Consider the following 9746-nt stretch of genomic DNA (forward strand, 5'->3'; position numbering starts at 1 on the left):
CTGTTCCCCTTCCCCAAAGGATGTTTGTGGCCAAATTTGGTTACATTCCATTCAGAGCTCTATGACAAGTAGCGATTTAAAGGATTTACCTCTATTACCTCTATTGGGGCCCCGCCCCTCCTGCCCCTGGGGGACCAGAGCCAAAATTTATACAAGTTCTGTTCCCCTCCCCCAAGGATGTTTGTGGTCAAATTTGGTTACAATCCATGCAGAACTCTAGGACAAGTAGCGATTTATAGGATTTACCTCTATTTCCCCTATTGGGCCCCGCCCCTCCTGCCCCGGGGGGGGGGACAGAGCCAAAATTTATACAAGTTCTGTTTCCCCTCCCCGAAGGATGTTTGTGGCCAAATTTGGTTACAATCCATGCAGAACCCTATGACTAGTAGCGATTTAAAGGAAATGTTGACGGACGGACGGGACGGACGACGGACGCCGCGCCATGACATAAGCTCACCGGCCCTTTGGGCCAGGTGAGCTAAAAAAGAACTATTTTTTCAATACGAAACGTAAGTGGTTTCTTGGGCCAAAAGAGGTACTAGAGCCCTCTAATACTACACATGTTGGTATTTACGTTTCGTCTTTGTCGTCCAGAAATGGACGAAATTGTGAATAAGTTGCGTGGACAAACCTTTGCGCTTGCAACTTACTTGGCACAGGAATTAACCCTCTAACAAATTAATAATTGTAATAACTAATTAATAACTGATTGTGAGTTACACTGTGCCAAATGCATGTGTTTCTGACGCTTTCTCCCATTGTATTTTAGATTGAAGAAATATTGATAAAGTCGCAATTAGAGATGTGTTTGTTTTTTTTTTTTTTTTTTTTTTACAAAAGTTGTAAATATTGATCCCGTCCGTGTACATATGTTCTATTAGACCAAGCGGACAGGGAAGAAACAAATACATATTATACTTGGCCGCCCAAATGAGACCATTATTCTAGCTCTCGGTGATGATAATACCGTATATACATTCGTTCAAGATTGTCTGTGTTTTGCGGATATTGTTATTATTACATACAGGGTCAAGGGTCACCATTTATGCAAAATCGGTTCTCCTTGTTCTACCGATTCTTCTGACCAAATTTGGTTAAAATCCATGCAGTCATTCATGACTAGTAGCAATAAAATTTTAAAAGGACTTTCCTCTATTTGCCCTATTCAGCCCCGCCCCTCCGGCCCCAGGAGAGCAGCCCCGCCCCTCCGGCCCCAGGAGAGCAGCCCCGCCCCTCCGGCCCCAGGAGAGCAGAGATAGAGTCAAATCAGTTCCCATGGATGCTTCTGAACAAAATGGTTAAAATGTATCCAGTCCTTTGGGTCATGTAAGCTGAAAATAGGAACAATTGGTCTGAACAATCTCAGGATCATTTTGGTAAATTATAATTAACCCACTGGTTGAACTTGAGAAGAAATATAAAATGTGAAAAGTTTACCCACATCTGACAGCAGCCGTTTGACAACGGCACGAGACGACGGCGCACGACGACTATAGGTCCCCTTCCAGGATCATTTTGGTATATTTCAGACTTAAGCCACTGGTTGAACTTGATAAGAAATATAAAATGTAAAAAGTTTACCCACATCTGACAGCGGACGTTTAGCAAAGGCGCGAGACAACGGCGCACGACGACTATAGGTCCCCTTCCAGTACAAGCTGACAGACGACAGGACGAAGAGTGATTAGAACAGTCCATCATCTGATCATTAAATTGGCTACTACTGTAAACCAACTTTCTTTAGCAGCTGATCAATTTCATGATTACCATTTCAAAACAAATTAGCAAAGATTGATAATTGCGGATTAACAATTGAATGATAATTTCTATCAATATAGATATTCGGGAAGATAAAATTTTGCGAATTACTTATATAGCGCAATTTGCAAAAGTAAATCGAAAGCGAATAAAGATTGGTTAACAGTAATTAGAAGATGTTCAAGGCTTAATTTAACCAATAACCTTGAATACTGTTTATAAAAGATCATTTCTTTTTCACAAACATAATTGTCAAGCTTACGTATGGGTATGTACACACACAGGTCAAGTACTTTAGGTAAAGAATTTTTGTGACACTGGTCAAATTTATACATATATTTATTAAACTTATAAGATTATTTATGGATCCAATCTACTGTTCCTGAAAGTGTCCCAAAGGTACAGATACATGCCTGAACCTTGCTGTAGAGAGGTTTGACCAATTCATTTTGTAAGAAGTTCGCTTTGCTTAATGCCGGCTTTTTATTAGCGATGTTCTTGTTCATAAAAAGGAAGAAATGTAAATACAGCCATATTATTACAACAGTTGAAAGATTAACTTTTCCCAGTTCAAATAAAGAAAGAGGCAATGATTTCAGTAATATATCATTTTCACAGTCATAGGAGTAGATTGAAATCTTTGTAGAAGTGCAGCCAAATGATGGAATCGGGAGTCCTGACAATGCCTTGTTTTTGTTCACTTGTGCAAAACTGTTAGTTATCGTTTGAGCAATGAGTTGGCTTGTACCTTTGTTGTGTACAGAAAAGGGATCTTTCTTTACTTCCACTGATAACCAGCAATATTCTTCATCTTCATCATTTTCACTGCTGACACCAGGAGGAGTACTTTCACTAATCTCACAGTCTTCAGGGTCATTTTTCATGACCGACATCGGTATTCTTTCCTGGATATACATGTCAACGTAGCCATGCCAGGTAATATCACATCCTACAAAAGTAGAAGTGTTCCAATTTACGTACTAATTATTACTACTTTGAAAGGTCAGTTAGAATTTCATCCCTAGAGATAGAATTGGTGACCAGTTTTGACACATTGAACCCCTTTGACCTTTAAAGTTATTCAAGGTCATTCATTTGAATGAACCGTGTAGCCCTTATTCCAGTATGATACAGGTCAAATATCAGAAGTGTAGGATTTGCTGGGTTTTTCCTATTATATTGGACCCAATCCCTTAGGCCCATGGTGGCAATTCAAAATTGGTTCCTCTTTACCAATGGATACTCCTCACTAAATATGAGACATCATCTGATTCTGTATTCATTTCTGGGGTGGGGGCTATTGGCTAGCTGATCTCCTCCCCCCCCCCTCCTCTGTTGTATTTATTTATAGGGGAAAACTCTTGCCTAGTTGATTCTTTCCCTCCCTCTGTATTTATTTCTAAGGGTAAAAGTATTGCCTAGTTGATTCTTTCCCTCCTTCTGTATTTATTTATAGGAGAAAAACTATTGCCTAGCTGATACCTTTCCCCTCTGTATTTATTTCTAGGGGAAAACAAGCCAATAGTCTAGTTTTTCCCTTGAAGGGGGAGGGGGGGGGTTAGCTAGCCAATAGTCCCCCAAGAAATAAATACAGGGGTGGGGGATAATCAGCAAATTAAAAAGACTATAAACAAGAGGCACAGAAGGCCTGATTCGCTCACCAAATTTTATTACCATGGCAAACTTTTTTTCATATGAACCCACATCAATGCCATATGACTATTGGATAAACAAGAGGCCTTGAGGGCCTGTATTGCTCACCTGGATATTGCAAGGATTATCTCAAAATATTTAATATAAAACAAAAAGAAAAATTTCAATGAGTTTGTTTTATTAGTCCTCAAAATATGCCATTCATCAATCTGGGTTATTGGGCAAAATAAATTTCAGACCTTTTTAGCAATTGATAGCAATTTCAAGAACTTTCCTATATTTCCTTAATCAGGATCCAAAGCTTCTGCCCCAGGATGATGTTTCTGGTAAAATTTGGGAAAACTTCTTTGAAGAACTTTATGACTAGTAGTGTTTTAAAACAATTATCTCTATTTCCCCTATATAGGGCCCTGCCCCTCCTGTCGCAAGGGGGGGTCGAAGCCAAAATTTATACAAGATCTGTTCCCTTTCCTTTAGGATGCTTCTGGCCTAATTAGATTTAAATCAATTCAATTCACAACTCTATGACTATCAGCGATTTGAAGAAAATGTTGACAGACAAACGTACAGACGGCGGATGCCAGACTCCAGTTGAGCTAATGAATTCAGAGATAGGAAAGAATTAGCAACCAATAGTTTCCGCCTAGAAATAAATACAGTTGGAGGCAAAAATTAGCGAATAAACCCTCCCTCTAAATACCAAGAGGCCCAATGGGCCTGTATCGCTTACCTGATTATTATGAAGATACTAAGTTGATTACCACCTTTCTTAATGATCAAAGAAGGCTTATAGATTCTCCACCACCGACAGACCATAACTGATATTCATCATTTGACCAATAATTAGTGTTTAATCGTGTATATATATGTCTAATTAACACAAAAAAAATAAAATAATTTATTTCGCCTTTGGTGCATGTGCAATCATTACTTCATTCCATATAGGATATATAGTGCCACAGAATTTTTTCGGGATGCAATTAATCATTTTTCATAGTTTTAACTTGAAGTAAAATTAGAAACTTAAACTTTTTAATGGCGGTAATTATGTAAAGTAAGTAACTTTTGTACCTGAAGAAAAATACTAAATCGTCTTTTCTTGTTTTTGATAGCAAAAAAATACCATTTGTCAGTGTTGGAGCATCTTTAAGTTATATATATATACATTTTAGCCTAATTGACCCCTGTGAACTTGAACAAACTTGTTAGCTCTTCACCAAACCACATGCTACATACAAACCCAATATCAAGTCCCTGGGACTCTTGGTTATTGAGAAGTTGTTTCAAGATTTCAGCCTCTGTGACTTTGAATGAAGGTCAAGGTCATTTAATTGCACTAACTTGGTAGTCCTTCACCTCTGCATTCTACACTTCAAATATCATGTATCTGGGCCAATTGGTTATCGAGAAGTTGTTTAAAGTTTATTGGCTTTTTGACCCCTGTGACCTTGAATGTATAGGTCAGAGTCATTCACTTGAAACTTGATCTCAGAATGCTACAGGCCAAAATTCAAATCACTAGGACTCTTGGTAATGTATTCGACCCAATAGGCGCCCAGGGCGTTTAAAAAATTGAAAAAAATGAAAAGGTGCTACATGTAATAAGACAAATTATTGAAATTCTAAACAGTTTTGTGTAGTTTTGGTCTTTATTTATGCGTGGGCAATTGAAATTGAGGCCTCAAAAAGGGGGGGAGGGGCGCTTATTGGGTCAAATACAGTAATTGAGAAGTTCTTCAAAAGGAAAATATTGACGCAGGACAGACGACTGACATTGCACCACAGCATCAGCTTATTTGCCCTTCGGCAGGTAAGCTAATTTTCTTTCTCACTCACTCATAAAAATGTATCCTACATAATTCAGTGATTAGTACATGTTTTACCTAATCCAGTGTTTCCTTGCTTGATAAGTCTTCCGCATCCACAGCTGCAGACCTTGGCATCTGGAACATGGTTGTCTATCAAATAGTTTCCATTGCTGAGCGGGCCAAATAAATGGGCAGCAAGAACCCTAACAACAGCAGATTCATCTGGCTTCCCTTCCAGGACTTTCTTCAAACTTTCTTGATGGACATCAATGTCTGTAATGAGAAACAAAGATATATCCAAAAGATCCCAGATGGATCTGAGCAACCACTGAACAGTCTTTATTGGTTTAATTATGAAAAACTGATTTTTTTCTCTACCTTTATCATTCCAAAACGATGGGAACCTCAAATGAAAGATCTAAGAGGAATTTTATGTGAATTAGGAATAACATGTAGTACTCTCAACTTCAACTGTCCGCCATTTGTTTTCTGGATCAGATTCAAAATCTGAAATGGCCACAACTAAAGCCAAGGGAATGTTTCAATATTAATATTCAGACATGCATTTGTCTCACGTATTCTACCCTTAGAGGTGGCTTCTTGTTGTATTTGTGTATTATACGGGGATATGGTTCGGGTGTAGGTTATTTGTTTACAAATATCAACAAATGACCACTTCCTGCTAAATAATACCATGATATACCACAAAAAAAGGTATAAACCCTGCCTCTTAACTTGTAATTTACAACGTATTATTGCAAATAAGATTCATATATTATAAATTGGGATATTTCGGAGTCGGGAAATTTTGGCGTTTTTGTATCAAAATATGGTGGTTAAGTTTTAGTGCGTTTAAATTTGTTATTTCCTTATGCTGTCTTAATTTTTTAGCATTACTTGATTTGATTGTCAAAAGATTATTTAAAAAAAAAAAAATTCTTTGTTTATATATAGATCCCACAACGATGAAACACGTCTTGATTAGTTCTAAAGCCATATAAATACAAACACAACCCTCTAAAATCTTTATCTTCAATAGAAGTGGTTAATAGTCACACATCAAACTATATACATGTTTGCACAAAAGAAAGACTCGCACAGGTAACTTTTTTTTCGGTTGACAGAACATACCTTAAATGACGTATATTTATGTAACGTGATAAGAGTAATTACCCGAGAGTACATGAACACCTACCTAATTAATGGCATGTATAGATGTATTTATAGCTAGTTTTATACAAACAAATAATTACATAGTCAAATTTTAATGTGTTCAATTTTGGCGCTTTCATGCGAAACACCAAATAAGCCAAAATATATGACCACATCCAAAATATCCCAAAAATATCACCCTTCAGCTTACATTTGGCTTTCAACTGTTATAAGGGCACAGCCCTTTATGACCAAAGAGCACAGAGTGCGAAGCACTTCAATGGTAACACATACAGGAAAATATAAGAAAAAAAAACCTTTCTTCAAAAACAAATCCTATACATACTGTCAGCTTCAGTTTGTGGTGCCATGTTTTTTTTTTATACATGTACACATATGGGGAAAGGAATCATGGGTAATCACCATGGATATGATGCTTTGAAGTAAGCTCATTATTTGATCATGCCGTTCAAACGCTAATATGATCTAGCTGACAAACATAATCTGGCAGAAGCTTAGTGCTATCGCTCTTAATTTGCAAGCGTTCAAGTGATTTAAACCACCTTCCAATATACATAATGTAATCAGCTGACTAAAAACAGAATATTCGTTATGGAAATAAAATTTCCAATGACAAGGATAGAGAGTGAATATTTGAATAAAAAATAAACAGAAACTTAAGCTCCGTTATTTCCATAAAATCATATAAATAGCACTTTTTAACATTGCATAATTAATGGTTACTGAAACATCTGGGTGCGCCCTTTAAGGCTTTGCCTTCAGTCAGATTATTTTGAAATATATGTTTTCTTTGCAAATTTTTAATGATTGCGTTTTGCATTATATATTTTGGTGGCTATACGTAGAATCGCGTCATTTTTTTAAAGTACAATATAGTATTTGAGACCTAAGAATAGGGAATAGTGAATATCTTAACCTGATATGCTAGTGGTAAGGACCATCTCAGGGGGATCGAAATAGCGAGGGAGAGCAAAATCACTCCACAAGCGGGCGATCAGTATAACCCCAGTGGGCACATAACGTCCAGACAACATTTTGGCAACGTTTTATTTAGGTTGCGACGTCGGGGACATTCTGACAATGTTGTGAGAACGCTTTTTCTCCAAACGTCCTCACGACATTAGCACTTGACGTCCTGAGAATGTTTTTATATGGTTAGGAAAAAAACTTTGACAATAATTTAATATATTTCAAAAAGTATTATTGTTGGAAACAACTTTTAAATGAAGCGAATGAATCTATTCAAATAATGATACATACAAGTAGGCCTTATATTTTTTTCAATAATTATTAACTAATAAAAAAATAATTAATCTTTTTTTGTACTTTTAAATAGTTTTTATTTTTTTTAATTACAGATACTATAGGTATTAATTGAATAGATGAAAACAAAACAAAAAGTATAATTATAAATACCAAGTTTACATACCGATTATTACGTCAAATATGTAAACTACCGAGTTATGATAAAAGAGTTGTGTTACCTCCCTTTCATTTTAAAGTTTATCCGCTAGGGGTCGGTATTAACTATTTAAAACAAAAAATTAAAATCATTAGAATAAAGCGTCTTTTTATACCAATAAATTGTGATTTTATTTATAGGCATTTTACATATTTTCCCCGCACACTACAGAAACTAGGAGTGGAAACTCGTAAAGATTTGTTTGGTGTTTGCGCGGTTATTTTCACTTCCGGTTCTTTGTTCATTCAAACTTTGTGTACGCACGTGCTTCACACCGATAACATTTCTTAGCCTCGACAGCATCCAAACAGGATATTTCAAGGTAAGTCTTTGTTGATTCGTATACAAACTTGTTTTTAAAAGAATGTGTTTATTATATTATATCGCGGTAAGTTATTTTATCTATATGTGTAGTCAGTATTTTGAGTATGTATACACATATACATTAACTTATACAAATTCCCTGATGTGCCTGTATCCTATTTGTGTTTTTATGTATGTAATAACGTACTGGCATATGAAAAAAATATATCATCTAAATCATTATATAGATGTTTAATGTTTTATTCTGTTTTCTTTTACAGATGAGAATGCTTATATAAGTACACACGGAAGTACGTGAAATGGCTCCTACACAAACAGTCTAGGTGGAAGTTGTTGCACCTATTTCATGCAGGATGAGCAGAAGACATTAAAATATTATATAAACACTATATTTTGTTGTTATTGTACTTCAAAATACTAGAATAATGAAAATAAACAACGTAACATACAAACGTTGTGAAAACATTATATGAAAACATTCGGCGGATGTTGTCAAAAAACGTTCCCCAAACTTTCATTTGCAACCTTTTTGCAACCTAAATGCAACGTTGCAATCGGACCTAATAAAAACGTCCTCCGGATGTTGTGTGCCCACTGGGACGTATATACGTACCTCCTGTGGCAAACACGTTCGAAATCCAAGTGAAATGTTGAGCATGAATTTTCCACTCCCGGAGCTTTTGAGTACCAAACCATCCTTCTAGTACTGTACGTTATCGCATCTGGTAGGCAAATATTGCGAGACACTTTAGAAACTTACCAATAATATATTTTTCCAAGAGTGTGAATGCATCATCCATATCTTTATCGTGATATGCTTTCATCTTTTCCTCACAACCACTCGACGATTTCTGCTTCATCAGGTTTTTGAGCTTCTGAATGTCCCAGACATCGTCAAATTTAAGGTCGTCGGTGAAAAAATTTGGCAGCTGATGTTCAAAACGGAATGTGCAGAGTTTTTCTTGAGTAAGAATAGATGCAGATGTGAATGGTTCTGTAAACGCATTGCAGGCAATAATCTGTAAAGTATTGCATTCCGTGGTGTGGGCTCTTTCTTTCACCAGAGATTCCAACATTTCCATGGTAAATTCAGATGGTTAACAGACTCAACATGTTCTGCGCCTGAATGTGTCACTGACAAAGTGAAAGTAGATGATCATGACGTCATCAAATGTTGTGTAGCTGAAGTGACGGACGCGACTTCCGAAGGGGTACTCAAAAACATCCAAATACAACCCAAAACACTTAAAAACTACCCCAAAAATGTTAAACATTACTTTAAAATGTGTATTTTGTAAATATTTAGCGATAATTTCGGATTTCATATTAAATCTATTCATATCATTCAAAGGGGAACAACTCTAACGATGTCAGTAACCACTGAGATTTAGATGGAAAGTCAAAAAAAAAAAAAATCTGGTCAAAAACGTGTTAAAACCTTAATATTACTTCATGAAACACATTTAAGTTGAAATTAGCAATTTTGATATGATATTTTGGTTTCCATGGCAACGACAATATTTCCCTAGTAACCATATTCACAAATTGTTGCAAAGTAAAAGTCATAT

At 36.2% G+C, this 9746-nt stretch overlaps 1 protein-coding gene across 1 annotated transcript; it reads right to left on the reverse strand.

Moving 5' to 3' along the window:
• Positions 1-2081: 2081 nt before the first annotated feature.
• On the reverse strand, positions 2082-9335 carry LOC138310938 (uncharacterized). The gene is made up of 3 exons (XM_069252296.1): positions 8939-9335; positions 5295-5492; positions 2082-2707 (listed from the first exon to the last, which is right to left on the reverse strand). Exons 1-3 carry the CDS (start codon positions 9258-9260, stop codon positions 2115-2117), a joined length of 1113 nt encoding a protein of 370 aa, XP_069108397.1. The 5' UTR covers positions 9261-9335; the 3' UTR covers positions 2082-2114.
• Between the last annotated feature and the right edge of the window lie 411 nt (positions 9336-9746).

Source organism: Argopecten irradians, chromosome 16 (genome assembly GCF_041381155.1).
Source record: "Argopecten irradians isolate NY chromosome 16, Ai_NY, whole genome shotgun sequence".
Lineage (NCBI taxonomy): Eukaryota > Metazoa > Mollusca > Bivalvia > Pectinida > Pectinidae > Argopecten > Argopecten irradians.

Excerpts from the sequence above, each read along its gene's own strand:
- LOC138310938 (XM_069252296.1), bottom strand. The coding sequence starts at position 9,260 with ATGGAAATGTTGGAATCTCTGGTGAAAGAAAGAGCCCACACCACGGAA. Across the intron at positions 5,493-8,938 it reads CTTGGAAAAATATATTATTG|ACATTGATGTCCATCAAGAA; the intron begins GTAAGTTTCTAA and ends TTCTCATTACAG. Across the intron at positions 2,708-5,294 it reads GCAAGGAAACACTGGATTAG|GATGTGATATTACCTGGCAT; the intron begins GTAAAACATGTA and ends CTACTTTTGTAG.